The sequence below is a fragment of the Lutra lutra genome, chromosome 14 (genome assembly GCF_902655055.1).
Source record: "Lutra lutra chromosome 14, mLutLut1.2, whole genome shotgun sequence".
NCBI classification, from domain to species: Eukaryota; Metazoa; Chordata; class Mammalia; order Carnivora; family Mustelidae; genus Lutra; species Lutra lutra.
This window is the reverse complement of record NC_062291.1, coordinates 2,949,129-2,966,571: the sequence shown is the minus strand read 5'-3', so window position 1 is coordinate 2,966,571 and position 17,443 is coordinate 2,949,129. Positions and strand designations below refer to the sequence as shown.

Below are 17,443 nucleotides of genomic sequence, written 5' to 3'. Positions count from 1 at the left end.
GGGGAAAGCAGTTGTAATTTTTACTCTCCTAAGTATACAAAATGTCCTTTGTTAGAAGTTATATAAATAGGGGCACCTGGGTGGCTCAGTGGGTTAAAGCCTCTGCCTTCGGCTCAGGTCACGATCCCGGCAGCCTGGGATCGAGCCCCGCATCGGGCTCTCTGCTCAGCGGGGAGCCTGCTTCTCCCTCTCTCTCTGCCTGCCTCTCTGCCTGCTTGTGATCTCTCTCTCTGTCGAATAAATGAATAAAATCTTTAAAAGAAAAAGAAGTTATGTAAATAAAACAATTTTGTGGTATATGTAGCTGTGACTTTTAACACAGCAGAGGATTTTAATTGATGTCGGAGTGGCCTGTCCGTTCTTTCCTTCTCTACAGAGAGCTCAGGCCCCGAGGCAGCTCCGCCTCACCCCCACCTCCAGGAACCATGTGGCTTAGACAGCTGAGCCCTTAGCCAAGACTCTGGACCAACAGGCTGGTCAGTTCTGGAAAAGTTCCATGTATAAACTACTCACCTTGTTTGGGTTTCACTTTGTAATTTACTGAATTAACACTTAAAGAGTGGCTTTGTTACCACTGGGAGCTCTAAAACGTTTAGTGGCTAAAAGAAACCTGTATTTTAAGGGTTGGAGATCAGGCTTAAGACCATGCTTTTTATTTCCCTGTTGAGAAAGTTTCTTCCAGCAAGATGAGCAGCAGAGAGAAGCCCCCAGGAAAAACAGTCATCCAGGGGTGTCTGGGTGGCTCAGTGGTTGAGTGTCTCCCTTTGGCTTACTTAGGTCATGATCCCCGGGACCTGGGATCAAGTCCCGGGTTGTCGGGCTCCCAGCCTGCTTCTCCCTCTGCCCCTTCCCCTGCTCGTGCAAGCTCTTTGATGTTTTCTCTCTCAGATAAATAAATAAAATCTTAAAAAAAAAAAAAAGGAAGAAAGAAAAACAGCCATCTAAAGGAAAACAGCCATCCAAAGGAAGAGGAAGATTCTAATTAGAAGCCACAAAGGGGATGGACCAGTTCAGACCAGTTCAGAACGGAACAGACCAGTGACTGGATCCATGTTCCCTTATAGCCTGCATACTGCTGTTTCCCCTTCGCAGGGGTTTCTTCCCGTCCTGGACACCGTCTGGTGGATCAATGTCGCTCCACATGACACCCCGCCTACCGTTACTCCCAGCGACCCACTTAAGGACCTTGAGATTCCTGTCCCCACAGCTCTTGGCCCCATGGACCTGGAGCCCCTGCTTCCCAGAAGAAACAGCACAGCACATGTCCCATTGAACCAAGGTGGTTGGCCCTATAAGAACAGTCCCACCAGCAGGGGTGACCCTGACTGTCAGGATAGGGCTGCTGTCACCAGTGGGGCAGGGAGGAAGCTGCACCCAGGCCGTCCCCTCAGGCATCTCTTCATACTCCTTTAGCCTGATTTTGATGGCAAATAGACAAACGCAGCAACCCTGGGGGAGAAGGGCCTGGTGACCCGAGGCTTGGACCCCCGGGATGAGGGTCTGGATCACAAATAAAAGAGGGTGACTAGGTGAGGGCAAGTGGAGTCGGGACTGACAGACCATGAGCGTCCCATGCAGCTCCAAGGCCAGCTACAGTGACGGGGAATGTAGTTTGAGTCCCTGGCCTTCCCTAAGCCTCCCTCACCGGAATTCTGGAAGAGCTTCTCCCCAGACTTGAGTGGAGGGTGGGTCAGTGGCACGAGGATGGTGGTGGTGGGTGCTGTGATGCCTCACTCAGATCCCCTTTTAGGAACGAGTACTTGTCACTTCATTGTTCTGAGTGGGGATCGTGTCACCTCTCTCCTGGGATGGGGCGGGGTGGGGGGGCACAGTCCATGCTGGATTGACGTGAGGCCATCAAAGCCCGGCGCTCCCTTCCCAGCCCAGCCTGGCTGGGCCCTTCGCGGGGTCTGTGTCACAGCTCGACCTCCCCGTGATGGGTCCTGCTTCCTTGGCTTTCAAGGGGGGTGCCCCGCAGCCCCTGTGAGTGAAGGCCGTGCTGCCCAGTCTCAGTCTGCAACAGCCCCTGCAGTCAGCCATCCCGGGATCTGGCAGGTGACTGAAAACCTGAGGCCGGGCCGAAGGGGCTGGCGGGAGGCGTGCGGGGCGGGTGTTCCTGGGGATCAATCACACTTTGAGGCAGGCCGCAGCTTTTAGGTCGGACACCGCCCCCCCCGGGGGGGGGGGACTCAGTCTGTGTGGTTGAAGGGGCTGGTCAGCCTTCTTGGAGCTCAGAAATGAGGATGTCTTCCCCAGCTCTCAGTGTCTTGTGAGCCCTGCTAGTATTTTATTCATGGCTGTATCTTCACCACGATGTTACCAGTTACCAACGCCAGCCCTGTCGCCTCTTGCAGGAATGGATTCGTGAGCGCCCCGTGCTTTGAGACGGACCCTATCATCTGTGTCCTAAACCGCCCCAACACCTGGTCTGCACGCAGCGGCGGCCGGATTGACTCTGGCACCGCGGAAGGCCCAGGGCCTCTGGGTGAGAGGTGGCCTCCCCTCCCGCCGCCTCCAGTCCCGTGGCCTCCCCTCCCGCCGCCTCCACCCTGCACGCAGGGCCTGCTGAGGCCAGACGCGCACCTGGCAGCTGAGCACGGGTTACAGACTGTGCCCTGTCTTTCAGGTGTTGGCAGTGTCAAAAGAATTTATTTCAAATCTGCGTAAGACTGTGATAAAACTCAGGTTTTCCAAAAGGCAATACACAAAGTTCAACCGACCCCCAAAGACCAGAAAACACAGTGTTTGCAATTCAAAAAATACAAACGCTTGTGGGTACCAATACAAAAATTAGAAAAAAGTTGCTTTCCTCCCCACCCCTTCCCCCGCCTCCTCCCTCCCTCCCCCCGCCGCTCCCCGTGTTTGCAGTGGGACATGAACACAAACGGGACCAAGAGCTGCCCCCAGATACCAACCACTCTCACGGGAAGTGGATGCGAGAGCGCGGAGCAGGGAGAAAACGGGTAAAGAAAGGCAGGCACGGGGACGTTCTCTGGGCAGTCAAAACAAGGACACAAAGCTTGTTACTTTTTAAAATTCCTTTGCCAACGTTAAACAAATCTCTCATGCTTAATACACAGTTTAGTGGGAAAGCAGCAATTCTACCTCATGCATTTAACATCTTCTGCTTTGCTCCCTCTGTGTGTCCTCTAGGTGCCGAGGAAGCTGGGGGCGAGGGACGCTCAGTCACCGGGTGTGGGAGGAACTGGAAAGGTTCAGCTTGGCCCCAGGCTGCGCTCTCACCCAGCAGACACCAGTCGTGTTCCCGCTCCTACAGCCGCGGCGGTCACTTTTCAAACCCGAAGTCTGTTTCTGGGCTCTCCTCAGAGCCTGCCTGAGGGCCTGGCCTGATGAGCGGTGCCCACCTTGCCCGGGTCTTCCTAGGACCGGGGCTGGCAGCTTGTTCCCTCCAGGAGCAGCACTCTTTGAGAGAATAGTGACGCCTCCAGATGAGACTCCCCTGTAAGGTCTCGACTCCCAAACCCTGGCTGAAGTCAGCCTTGTTCACTGAGAAAGCCTGGAGTCCCCCGCCCCCCTGCCAGACCCCCCTTAGCAGGTAGTACAAGCGGAGTCCCAGGGCTGTGATGACCGCCCAGCAGGGGCCTCCAGCCTTACTCTTAGACATTGGTTCTCAGAGCTGCTCCCCTGCCTGACATCTTGGGAGACAATGGAGTTACACGATGGGTGGGGGACACCTTAGATACTAGAACTTAAGGTGACCGAGGTGGCGGAAAGGCAGGTTAACCTCTTTCCAGGTCTTATGGGGGCTTCTGCACTCAGATGCCTTTGGGACTAACAATGAGATGCTGATACACAGCCTGTTTACGGCACTTTGTACAAAAAGTACCATTAAAACAGGCCTCACTGGCAATGGGAACATTTGGGGTGTTTTGTTGCTTTGTATGGTCATGTGAAGCCTATTTTACATGTCGAAATTTCCCCTCCTCAAGGCCAGGCAACAGTGTAATAAACACATGCTCCTGGTCCTACCAGGCTGGGATGGAAGACACTGTCTGTGGTCAGAGAAGGTTCTGAAAAGTCACCACACAGGCTTGATTCACTGAATGGGAACCATTAGCCTAGACTGAATAGATGAAAGACTTATTTTTTTTCCTTTAAAAAGTGTTATTCTATAATCCTCACAATACATCAGAGGAGGTAGGTTAGTATGACTCGTTCCATTTTCGGGTGGGGATACAGAGGCACAGAAAGATTTAAGACATTTGCCCACACCCATGCCATGATTTTCCAGTCCATTCAAAGTTAAAGCCACCAGGATCCTGTTCTCTTCAGGGAGGACTGCCAAGGAATGCGATCCCTTGAACACAGCTACTAGCTTACTTGAGAAACAGAAGTGGAGATTTCCTGGAATTACTGCAGACCTTAAATACCTTTTAAGGAGTCGGATTCAATTTTTAAAACCAGAGAAAGGCCACAAATCCATTAAGAATTTCCTGTTACTTCTGGTCAAACGTGGCCAAGGAAAAAGAAGGTAACAAGTGTTTGCCTTCTAGGAGTGGGGCTGTGGAGCGGGGGGCATCCGCAGGGAGTACGAAGTGAGACCTGACCCCTCGGCTTCTTTTTGTGGCTCACCCCATCTTCCCCCAGCTTCCCCCGCTGGCGGAATGCTGCAGCCCTCTGGTGCATCCTGGGGTTGGGGGTTAGGAGGAAGGCCCACAGCCCGGTGATACAGGCTTTCTGTCTAACACTGGGGTGAAGCCCCACCCGTCACTCTACATGGACACAGGACAAACCAGTGGCTCTTGGCCCAGGATGTCCCACAGGGGACGGCTGGCAATGTCTGTAGACGCGTAGTCATGGCAGCGAACTTGGGGGGGGGGCGCTACTGGCCTCTTGGGGGTGGAGGCCAAGGATGCAGTTAACCATCCTACAGCGCACGGGACAGCCCACAGTAAGAGAGTTACCCACCCCAAAATGTCAATACTGCTGACACCGAGAAACCCGGCATCATGGACGGGCCTTGAGACAGTGTTTTCCAGCATTGCCATGCTGAATCCCGCCCTGCCCAGGGCTCTTCCCTACCCTCACTACCTCACCATGAGCAGATGGCCACGGGGTCGAACCCGCAACAGCTTTGTGTAAGCGCTGCCCACCCCTCTGTGGGAGCACGCCTTCAAGGGGTGGGGGGTGAGCCTTTCACTTGCAGTCAGAATTAAGGCTAAAATGCAAATATCCCCGGAAGGATGACACGCAGGACCTGCGTCCTCATCCTTTCCGGGGAGTGCTCTGGTGGGCAGAGAAAGGTAGGGCATTCCTGGGCGCCCAGAACAAGGAGGAGGAGCCTGTTCCCATCCCCAGGCTCACTCCCCAGCCTCCTCCCTCTCAGCAGGCCATGGGGCGCTTGAGAGTGCTGTCACAACCACGGAACTCATATATGGCTGAGGATTCAGCCTAGAACTATATACAGTTTTATAGTTTTTAGGTCATTTACTTTGTGGGTCAGGATTACTGATGTCCACTTTAATTAGAATCATTATTTTCCCAAACAGGACAGAGAGGGGGAGGCAGGGCTGCGTGTGCTATCTTACCTTGCTTTGAGTTGGGAGCTAGGATGCTATGCAGTGAGTTGCTATTAGGATACTTTTAAAAAGGGAAGGAAAGGCATACACTTTAACCAAACTTGCTCACCAGCAAAGAACAAACCGCAGAACTATGCTAGAGAGCCATTATTTACAACGCAATGGAACTTGCCGATTTAAGTTACTTTGAACTCCTTTCTCACCAAAACTGCTCAACAGACAAACACCAAGTTATCCCTTGGCCAGCCAACAAACAAGCATCGTCTTGATATAATTTTATGTACAAAAATGCCACCACGTTCGTTGTAAAGGGACAGGGAATTCGATGGCAGGTAAGAAACCCATTACTGGTCATCTCGACTCCACATCCCAGGGGCTTCCTGGGAGGGTGACATAAAGCCCCGAGCTGTTGATGATTCATTCTTCATTTTGCTGGTCGCTCAAAAACACAGGTATGTGGCATGGACCTGCCTTCTCTCTTCAGTCCATCCTGGTCCCTGAAAGGTGTATTGTGCTGAGGACAGGAGAGGTGGCTGTAGGACAGCCTGACAGGTGGCCTGGCATCGGCCGTATTGCTGCTGGGCTCCTGGAGGAGATGGCAAAGGTAGCAAGGTGCCTGCTCTGGGCCCTCACAGGAGTGAGGGGTTCTGGAAGCTTCCCTCTGGAAAACCACCTTTTATTTCCCAAAGAGACCCCCTGCCATTCTCCTTGTTCCTATCTCCCTCTGACCGAGGCGCTGGCTGTCCTGAGCGTGGTACCAAGTCCAGCTGACTGACCTGGAGCAGTTCCTCTCCAATGAGGCAGAGCCGGGGCCAGCTTTGGGCGCTCTGGGTGCTCCCCAGCCTCACACTGGGACCCTGCTACAGATTGCCACCACCACCTTCCCAGCCACACTCACTCCTGGTGTGACTCCCAGGGCACTGGTGGTTCTTCTCCCACAGCTGATATGTCTGGACCCATCAGCCAAGCTTCATCAGCCCCAGGAAGGCCGTGGCTCCTCTGTGTCCTCCAAGCTTTAGGAATCCTCTCTGCCTTCCAAGCTGAATCCACCCGGAGCTATGGCTAAGGAGCGAACCAAAGGCAAGTGGAAGCAAAGAGGAGAGAGGCAGTTGCCGGGAGGGACATCCCCAGCGGGGCGATCTGGCGGAGCTCTGGGACACGACAAGGAGTGCCTCCGTGCACCCAAGGAACCACGCAGCAGGCGGAGAATGAAGAGGCAGGACCTCAGCATCCCTGGCAGGTGGCTGCCAGGACCGGCACAGAGGCTGAGACAGCACCAGGCAGCTCCTGAAGATGCCGGCGGCTGGCCTAGCCCGCCACACCTGCCCACAGGGCGAGGACAAGGCAGCCTTGCAATCCAAGGGCGCGGGCTCTGAGGTAGGATTGTCGGATCTGCTGCTAGGGGCAGGGTCTACACAGCATCAGCCGGGGAGACTCAGAAAGCAAGGGCAGCGTCTCAATGAGCAGGTAGAACCGAGTCAACACAGTTGCTGCTGGTTTACGGGCTGAGTTTTATAAAAATCCGATCCAGCAAGTGGACAAAATAAAATGCTTGATAAAATAGATTCTTTTAAAAAAAGGAGACAGAACGTTTCACTACCAGATGGAAAGTGGGGGTGGCAGGTGACAGGGAGGAAAAGAAGAAGAGGACGGGAAGGTGCTCTGGGGACAGGAGCAAGGCAGGCTCCAGGCTCAGAGCCCCGAAAGCGAGCTCCCTTTCCGAAAGACGCATATCACTCCCGCGCGTCTCCTGGGAGAAGGTCTGTGTTCCCAGCAAGGAGGCCCCACCTGGGCCTCTAGAGCTCCGGACACCCAAGGTCCCCCTGGGAGACTGAGGGGCGAGGAACTCGCTGATATTGCTGTTTCCTGCCTTCTTCGGAGGACCTGCCCCCCTCCCCCGCCAGAGCAGAACCACGCCTGCTCCTGGGGCCACCTCCTGCTTCCAGGATGACAGTAGGGTGGGTCTCCAAGCAAAGGGAGGCGGCTCTAAGCGGCTTCCCCAGGGCCCCCCACCTTTCCTGCTCTGAGTTGGGGAGGGGGGTCCCAGGCCTGGAAGAGAGCAACTCAGACAGGCTTGCAGTTCCAGAAAGAGCCACCGGGTGACGACTCCTCACACTATCATTCCAGATGTCCGTGTTTTCCTTTGTGTTTAAGAACAACCGAGTGAATGAATTTTAGCAAACTACGGGCGTGTGTGGTGTGTGTGCGTGCGTATGCGTGCAAGAGAAAGAGAGAGAGAGAGAGAGACAAAGAGACAGACAGACACACACACACACATAGAGAGAGAGAGAGACAGAGACTGGTTGATTAACGAAGGACCAAAGAAAACCATTTTAAAAGGTTCTCAACAGATCGGTGGGAGTGGTGAAGGTCCATATCAGTGCCCCTTTCTATCGACCTTGTTTGAGGTTTGCAAGGGCATAACCGAGTGGAACCTCCAGGACCTAGAAGCAAAAGGATCACATTTCCTGGCGAAGGTGAGAACCTGCAGCCTCGGGACTGAGTGGTGTCCCGGCAAAGGGTCAACGCTTGGAGCATGGGAATCCAAACTGTCTTCCTGCCTCCTGCTCTCAGGGTGCCAGTCTGCCCTCCTCATGCCTCCCTCCCCCAAAAGATGAGCTTTGAAAACAGATGGCAGGAAACATGAGAAAGGTCCTTCTTTGGGAGTATTTGCAATGTCCAGGAGGAATGAAAGGGACACACACACCCACCTCCACCACCAACCACTGGTCACTTTCGCAAGTGGCCAGTTTAACCAGACACCCTAACAAGCATGGCTCGCAGACCTCTTCTGCATCTCCCAAAGAAAACTTTTCTCTAAGATACTCAGTGGCTGCTGGGGCTGCACCTGTGACACAATCGTCCTACCCTTGTGGGTTCTTTGAACGTAGTGAGGGGTGGGGGGGGTCTCTTGCCAGATGCCGGTGAGCAGTTGGAGCTGGGAGGCTAGTTGCTGGACAGCTTGGGCCGCCCCAGGTTTGTTGGCACTTCCAGTCCCGTGTGCAGGGTGACCTGGAAAAGAAGGCGGGCTGAGTGAGGGTGGGGGAGGCCACCATGAGAACCCCGAGTGCTCACAGAGCACAGTGCATGGCCACAGGCAGCATCCCGAGGCCTTCTCTCTCTCATGGGCTACGCTGTTTCCTGTGTGGCTCAATTTCACTCCTGCAGTGTCCACGAGTTTGCCCCGAGGAGCTGGTCTGTGCCCGGATGGCCCACTCTGTCCTGGCAGCCAGGAGCCCAGACAAGGCTGAGGCTCTGTTGCAGCAGCCGTATGTCCCTCGAGGTTATGTATTTATTTCTGCTTTCTTTCCGTGGCCCCCGTGCCTTTCCGGCACCTATTCTATTAACCAGGTGGGAGGACAGCCCACGTTTCAGGCTGCCTCAAAGCCCTCCCGTGAGTGGAGGTACAAATCAATCCATCAGTGATGGACACAGCCCTGTCAATACTCAGAGCCAGTGGGCACCACAAAGCAGGACCCCCAGGGGGAGGAGGGCTCTGCCAGAGGCCAAGGGTGCTGCCTCGACATTACTCTCCCCCCGACACACACTCACCTGGGGTCCCATTTTGTCTCTACCCTTTTGCGGCCTCCTGAGCCCTCCCCGGGGACGGCCCAGCCCTGAGATCTCAAAGGACATCTTTCTTGCCTGCTTCACATGGGAACCAGAGGGAGCAGAGAAGGGTGAGAGGGAGCAGAAGGAAACTCACAGCCCCTCGGACGGGTCTCTTTCAGCCCACTTGTGTGTTTTTCCTCTCAGGGGAGAGCCTCGCGCACACCTGGCCACCGGCTTAGAGCCTGTGCTTATTTCAAGTGAGTAGGCGAGACTTGATCACGCCGGAGAGACTGTCTCCAGGGAGGGTGGGCTGAGGGGAGGTGGCTCTCTGCCTGGGCACACGACAGTCAGCTGCCTTACAGCCCACATCGTCCAAGTGCCCTCTGGAAGCCCCCGAGCCCCGAGGGGAGCCGCCAGATGGGCTCCTGCCTCGAGGATACGCAGTACCTGCACGTTGCGGTTGAGGCTGAGGGCCGGCATGAAGACCCCCTCCACGTGGCTGAAGGCGGTGGGGCCCTGCTGCTGCCCATTGATGAAGAAGGTCAGAGTGTGCTTATTCAGGTCCAGGAGCACGCCGACAGTGGCCCCCTTGCACACGCCACCTTCCGTTCTGGGAAGAGAAGCCCCAGGAAGCCCCATCACCAACCACACCCAGCTTGGGATGGAGGTGATGGCTCTGAGTCACTGAAAGGATGCTCGGAATATCCTCCCCGACACACAGCGCCCCTGGCCATGCAGGGGGCTCTTCTTCCGGGCTATGAGACTTTTCCTGAAGCGCACTCACCAGTTAAGGGCCACAAAGGAAGGCCTTACCCCTCCTGTTTGCTTCCTTACCCTGGGGGAACCAGCTTATTCCGTCCCGTTTACCCTCACAGTCCCTGAGACCTGGACCCCCACGGAGTTTTCGGGTTTTGATGAGCAGATCCCACTTGGAAACCTGGAGTGGGTTGGGAAGGCTCCTTTATCTGCCAAGGAAAGGAACGAACTTGGTGCCCTGGACAGGGCTTTAACCCGTGAGAGGTTGAGAGCCACAGAGAGACAGCCAGCCAGGCCTCCAGGACATTTCAGAAGGTCCATGGGGCTTCAGCTCATCTCAGAAACAGCCCAGGGACTCGTGACCAAGTCCCCTGTCGGAGTCGCCATCCTGTGGATCCCAGCGGTGGAGCCTGAGGCTAAGTCATGACGCTCCGATAAGCATCCCTGATCCCACATTTGGCCAAGGTGGGAGTTCACGTCCGCTCCGCGAGAAGCATCGGTGAGCTGCACTGTGCTGCGGGGGCTCTGGCCGACCTGCCTCCTCTCCGTGTCAGAAGCGGGTCCACCAGACGCCCTTCCCTCCACTGAGGGCTGAGGTCTCTACCCCCAGCCCAGCGGCTCCGTGCTGACAAAAAAAACCATTTTTACCCTCTTCCTGATGGGGCACGAGCTCACCAGCTGCAGGCTGATAGAGGGGCAGAGAGCAAGGTCATGAGGAAGGTCGTGGGAAAAACCTGGGGTGCTGACTGGAAAAGGGCTTCCCAAGAGGGCAGGTTCCCCCTGGGTGTGCTGAGCCCAGGGTGGAGAAAAGGAACTGGAGCCGGCCCCTGGTGCTATTCAGACACTGACCACCGGGTGGCGGTACAGACCGGTCCGAGTCGCACACACGGGCTTCCCACCCAAGTGGGGCTTCTGCCTTGGGTCGGTGCAGGGCTCCCCTACCACAGCCCCCTACCCAGGGTCCCACCTGCTCCCCAACCCCACACAGAAGTGGAGGTGGGACTCTGAGCTAAGTCCTGACAGCGCCTCGAGGTAGTGCTGTGACTTGGGACACTTGTTTAACCCAAGACCTTCCTAGAATCTGTAAAAGGACTTTTGTATACTGGTGAGAACTGAATGAGATACTGTAAGCCTCAGGCGCCATGTATACAAATGGCTATCAGACACATGAAAAAATGCTCATCATCATTACCCATCAGGGAGATTCAAATCAAAACCACATGGAGGTACCACCTTACACCGGTCAGAATGGCCAAAATTAACAAGGCAAGAAGCAACAAATGTTGGAGAGGATGTGGAGAAAGGGGAACCTTGTTACACTGTTGGTGGGCATGCAAGTTGGTGCAGCCACTTTGGAGAACAGTGTGGAGATTCCTCAAGAAATTAAAAATAGAGCTTCCCTATGACCCTGCCATCGCACTCCTGGGTATTTACCCCAAAGAGACAGATGTAGTGAAAAGAAGGGCCATCTGTACCCAATGTTCATAGCAGCAATGGCCACGGTCGCCAAACTGTGGAAAGAGCCAAGATGCTCTTCAACGGACGAATGGATAAGGAAGATGTGGTCCATATACACTATGGAGTATGATGCCTCCAACAGAAAGGATGAATCCCCAACTTCTGTAGCAACATGGACGGGACTGGAAGAGATGATGCTGAGTGAAATAAGTCAAGCAGAGAGAGTCAATTATCATATGGCTTCACTTATTTGTGGAGCATAACAAATAGCATGGAGGACATTGGGAGATGGAAAGGAGAAAGGAGTTGGGGGAAATCAGGAGGGAAAAATCATGTGAGACTGTGGACTCTGAGAAACAAACTGAGGGTTTTGAAGGGGCATGGGGTGGGGGTCGGGTGAGCCTGGTGGTGGGTATTAAGGAGGGCACGGATTGCATGGAGCACTGGGTGTGATGCATAAACAATCTTGGAACACTGAAAAAATAAAATAAAATAAAAAGTGCTTCCTGTTATTCCTCCCGTGGGCAGTGTATCTGGGCCCTGTTTGGTTTAAGCAGGTAGAGATAGAGCTGGGGGCTCTGGACTGGGCCCCTCTGTGGTTTGTGAAGAGGCAGCTGGCCAATGGCACCTGCTCCCTTTGCAGAGACCTGGTCACAGCCTCGAGGGCACTGGCTGTGCGGGGACTTGGGCTCCAGCTAACAGTGCATAAAGGAAAGGGGAGCAGAACTGGGAAGGGAAGGACAGCCTAGGGGCCTGGCAAAACCTGGTCATGGGGTTTGCCGAGTGTCCCATAAAACCACGTGCCCTGGGGCTGCTCTAGTCTCTGCGATGGGCTCTGCAGGCAAACACTCACTTCCACAGGGACACTGGACACCAATTAGCTGCAACACCTCTCCCCTCTGACCTCCCGCTGATGCCTGACCTCGGGGACGGCTGCAGGGACGCTGCCAGCGGGCCCCGCCCCTGCAGGCCCCACCACGGCGCACCTGTTGGTGTGGGAGTTGCAGTGCATGAACCAGCTGCGGTTGTTGTCCACGTACATGGCCCAGGCCTTGTCGTCCTTGCCCAGCATCATGTCCTTGACCACGCTGGCCCGGGCCACCCCGAACGCGGGGTCCGGGTGGTTGTCGTACCGGTCCACGTGCAGCTCCCAGTAGTGCACGCCCTTGGAGAAAGCCGCCGTGCCCAGCACCACCCGGTCGTCGTAGCTGCTACATGTGGCCGTCTGGTTGTCATTGGATAAAATGATGTCCCGGTGCCCAGAGTTGGGGTCAAAGGTGAACCAGGCCACTGGAAAGGACGGAAGCAGAATCAGGGATGGAAATCTCTAGTGGTCTCTACCCTGGGCTCGGAGAAAGCCTCATTTGCATCTCTCAGAAAGCTGGCATCCCGTGACAAATGTTCTTCCCTGTAGGAGTAACACCTGGGCACACACGTTCTCGTGCACATATGTACACACACACACACACACACACTCTCTCTCTCAGATCTGTGTTCATCCAGCGTCTCAATCCCATGAGCCCAACCTTGCCAAGGAATGCAGACATTCGGCCGTCAGAGCCCAGATCTAAATGCATCTTGTGCAGTCCGAGTCTTGGACACCCTTCCCTTATGCTCCACACACGGTTGTGAGTTAAAGACGGTGGGTGTGGGAGGTGACATCCAGAGAGGTGAAGTGATGTAACCAAAGTCACCAAGCTCCATCCTCCTGTTCTGCAGCCCATCGAGTGGCCTCCTCCGTTCTCCGAGCCCTCAAACTGGGGGAAGTGAGGCACTTGCTCTGAGATTACGACCACAGTGCGTGGGGCAAGGACCGCTGCTCTCCAGGCTAGGGGGCCCCCGAGGGCAGACAGCTGGTGACCTCTTCATGATTTCTAAAGTGAGCCTGTGGGTTGCACCACTTTCAGAAAAGCATCTCCAGTTGTGCCCTTGACAAGAGCATCTGCTGCTGCCCTCTCTCCCCTCCGTCCTTGGGAGACCAACCAGGCGTGTCACATTTCCCTTGGGGCACCCAGAGGATATGCTGGGATACACGATGACAATAAACAGGACTGGCATCATGCCAGGATGCTGCAGCCGAGGCTGGGGCATGTCTGGGTGAATGGGGAAGACGCTTTTTGGAACATGTTTTTTATTTAGGTCATCACTCCCTGCTAAGGACTCAGATGACCAAAATCCCTTGAATGCCCATGTGCTCTCGTTGCCAGAGACCTGAAAGGTTGTGGCGAGGTGTGTAAACCCTCAGATCTGGCCTCTCACACTAGGTTTTCAAGGGATCGTCACACCCAAGGACCAGTGGACTTTCCTTCAGGACCTCTTACCCATTCTCAGCCCCTGGGGCACCCTGAGCCTCTCAATTGCTGGTTCCCCTTCCCGGTCCAGCAAGTGGGGTGAAGAACCGGCTCTTTTTTGGTGGCTTGTTGGGGGAGGGGACGTGCAGGCAAGGGGCCACAGCGAGCAGGGCACGGATGGAGCGGGAGGAGACACACACACACTTCCGCTGCCACATTCCCTCCATCCCTCCACTCCTCTGTCCTACACAGCTGAGTGTTCCCACCTGTCCTCCTTCTGAAGCTTGTCCCCAGTGCCTGAATCTGGTCCTCCCCTGAGGCCTGAGTGCTTACCATCAGACGTCTGCAGGACGACAGTTTTACTGTAAGGCCCGACGCCAGAGGAGTTGAATGCCTTGACCCTGGCGTTGTAGGTGCTGTTGAAATGCAGACCGTCGATGGTGCACAGGGTCTCTTTACCAACATACACTTCCTAAAAGACAGCCAAGAGTACTCAGGAGATGCCTCGGTTAGTTGGAAAATTTCTCTTAGTGACATGTTGACATTCAAAGAGCTAGTGCCCCAACAGAGCTCTTGAATCAGAGAAATTTGGATGAGTGGCTGCAGGGTCGCAGACAGTGTCCAAGTCAGGCACAGAGTCTGACCCCTGGCCGGCCAGCCCCTTTGCCTGTGTGGAGGGGAGGTGTGGGGGGGTCCTAGGGAGGCAAGGAGGGACAGTGGGTCTGCAGCCAGCCAGCATGCCGCCTGAGAATGTCCTGGCTCTGTTGTCAGCCTCCGTTGAGGCTAGCCAGTCAGACAGGTCTCCCCAAGGGGGTGGAGGTACAGAAACCCCACTTCCTTCTTGGTTGGAGCAAGAGAAAATTTTTGGGTTTTGCTGGGAATTTAAGCTAGGAAACATGCGCTAGGCATCTAACTAGACTAAATCACCAATATTTTTAGAAGAAGGGTCGGTACATTCGATGGAAAGAAGAGGACAGCAGAAGCATGTGACCAAGCACAGGTGGGTTCAAGTTGATTTGGACTGAAAGGGGCATTCCACGCCCTCTCCCCCTCCTCTGCCGGCCCTCCCCCCAGAACTGCGTAGCTCACAGCCTCCTGAGAGGGTGACACATTTCTTTCTTTCTTTTTTTTTTTTTTTAAAGATTTTATTTATTTATTTACTTGACAGACAGAGATCACAAGCAGGCAGAGAGGCAGGCAGAGAGAGAGGGGGAAGCAGGCTCCCCGCTGAGCAGAGAGCCCGATGCGGGGCTCGATCCCAGGACCCTGGGATCATGACCTGAGCTGAAGGCAGAGGCTTTAACCTGCTGAGCCATCCAGGTGCCCCGGATGACACATTTCTGAAGGGGACCCCAAAAAGATCCTTCAGTAGGGACTTATTTTGTTCCCCATTCACTTCAAACTCACCTTTGTCCACTTAACTTCCCCAAATGCACAGCCTGGCCCTCCTCCCGTGCCACTGTTTCTACTTTGTCTGAACATGTTTCCTATCTGGTTGTTTAGGGGATTGGCTCTCCCTTTGTTATTCCAAGTTATTAATAATAATCGCTGTGTGTGACGCTCTCTATCAGGCATTTTAATCCTCACACAATCCTTGAAAGGTGTTATTGATTTTTTAATATTTTATATATGAGGAGACACGGAGAAGGTAGGAAACCTGCCCAACATCAGAGTGAAGCACTGTGGAAGCCAGGGTTCAAGTCCAGGCCTGTCTGCATTCAAAGCCAACACTCTCCCTCCTATAACGTGCGACTCCTCATCAATTCTAGCCCCCGTATCTAGCTTTCGTTATTGGTCATGTCTCACAGCGGAGAGGCCATCTGTATTTGTGGCTGCTTCTTTGCACACCCTAAAACAGTCTTCTCTTCCCATTTCAGAAGCAGGGGCTCTTTTCCCTGTTTCCGGTCCAGGAGCTCTTTCCGGTCTTTGCTCCTTTGCACAGCCACAGAGCTGTGAGGTTCTGAGCCCAGTGAGTGATCTGCTGCCATTCCTTGCGGACCCGACCTCTGTCCTCTCTTCCCTAAAATGCCCAGAGCCACAGGGGACCAACAATTCCCAAGGGAATGCTGTAGTTCTTTCCCCAAGTCTTACGTTCTTGTAGACTACCTTTCAAACAAACAAACAAACAAACAAAATGAAATGACAAAGGCATAAATTCCTTTGAGAGAAACAAAAGGAGTATTGGTCTTCGGCAAGACTTGTCAGATGGCACAGCTCCCCAGGACAGCACAACTGTCGTGGTGGCACTGGTTTGCTCTAGTGTGTCTTAGTGTCCTCAGGAAGGAAAAGGAGCAACTCTCAGAAGACCCAGAGTTTGTGCTCCCTGGTCTCCTGTCCACAAAGCACCTTGGCAGTGACCTGAGCTTCGCTGTGTGAGATCTCAAGGTAGAGCTCTATTAGGGGGTCTGGGCTGGGGTCTCTACCAGATGGGGGAGTAGAAGACCATCTCTGGCTCACGAAGAGCCTTTATTAACCCCGTGATATTTCATCACTGGGAACATGAGAACAGAAGGTCATCCCAACCCAACCACCATTTACCAAGTGTCTGTCTGCACACACAGAGCACTTTGCCAGGTAGAACAATCCACGAGGCAGACAGGGCAGGGAGCGACAGGGCATTGAGGGAGTGGGGACCTGTGTGAGTGGGGGTATCTGGGAGGACGTGGAATAACAGGTAGGACTACACTGGTGGGGTGAACTGGGAAGTCAATCCGCGCAGGTGACAGCTTCTCTGAGCTCCTCCTTGGCCTCAGACCTGTGTCAGTCTTCACAGGAAAGCTGTCCTAAATTTTTTGTGGCTGCCATCTCTGCCTGCGGGGGCTGCCCAGACCTAGCCCTTGTTGGAATGGCCCCAGCTCCCAAGGGTCCAGACCCACCAGCCCTCTGCTTTTGGGCCAGTGCCCTCTGGGGGCAGCACTGGAGCTGAGGGCAGCCCCACAGGCTAGTCCAGAGGCCTCGGAGTTAGGAACCCTCCAAACAAGCAGCAGGGTCTCACCCGGAACTGGCCCCCGTCGCCATCGTCCAGCTCCAGGATGTAGCCGTCCACGGGGCTGTGGGTAAAGGGTGGCATCCTCCAGGCCAGCGTGACGCTGTTGTTGTGGGTACAGCACTTCTCCAGCTGCAGCAGGGGGCTGGGCGGCACTGTGACAGGAACCGCTGGTTCAGTGCCCAGATCCCTTGCAGGGCACTGGACACCTGTGTTGACTCTCCTCCCCCAAGGCACCAGCTCCCAGGCCTCAGAAGGAATGGTGGCCATCCTGCGGTCCCTCCCAACCTCTCGCAGGCACACCTCAGCCCCGGGAGTCTCTGTCTCAAGGCAGGTGGGGGCGAGGGCAAGCACAGGTGACTGGTGACCGTGCATTCCCAGCGTTTCCTGGAGCCGGGTTGGGGGATGGGAAAGGCATGGCAGAGGCCTCCGAGCCTCTGTGTCTGGAGCCCTAAGGAAGGGCTGACCTCCTCCCCACGTGCCCACTGAGAACCCCTGGTTTTGATTCTCAGACCCCGAGGGACCCACGAGGGATTCCCACAGAGCCGGGTTCCACATGTCCCTGCGTGCCTCCTAGCCACGCGAAGGCCTGTGTGGACCCTCTCTGTGGATCCAGTGGGCGGCTTACACTGCAGCTTGGGAAGGGGCCGTTGGGGTGGGGGGGCCATGCAGAATTCAAAGACACATTTAAACGTCTGGCCCAGAGACAACATTTAAACGTTAAAGGTCCAGGGAACAAGATCCGGGAGGGAGAGGCAATCCTGGAGTAGCCAACAGCCAACCCTTGGAATTAGGGATGTGAATCAAATGTATCCTAAGTTCTATCATGGCAAGATTGGGAGAAAGTGTTTATATTCTAA

General features: G+C 54.7%; 1 protein-coding gene across 2 annotated transcripts in view; it reads right to left on the bottom strand.

Annotated features, from left to right (window-relative positions):
* Positions 1 to 6,658: 6,658 nt before the first annotated feature.
* Positions 6,659 to 17,443, bottom strand: part of TRIM67 (tripartite motif containing 67) — a 44,037-nt gene continuing 33,252 nt past the window's right edge. For both annotated transcript variants that reach the window (XM_047703466.1, XM_047703467.1), the window contains exons 6-10: positions 16,593 to 16,738; positions 13,931 to 14,069; positions 12,293 to 12,596; positions 9,540 to 9,702; positions 6,659 to 8,552 (exon numbers count right to left, since the gene is read on the bottom strand). In XM_047703466.1, coding sequence (XP_047559422.1) covers positions 8,487 to 8,552; positions 9,540 to 9,702; positions 12,293 to 12,596; positions 13,931 to 14,069; positions 16,593 to 16,738 — 818 coding nt within the window. In that variant the 3' untranslated portion in view covers positions 6,659 to 8,486. The remainder of the gene's footprint in view (positions 8,553 to 9,539; positions 9,703 to 12,292; positions 12,597 to 13,930; positions 14,070 to 16,592; positions 16,739 to 17,443) is intronic.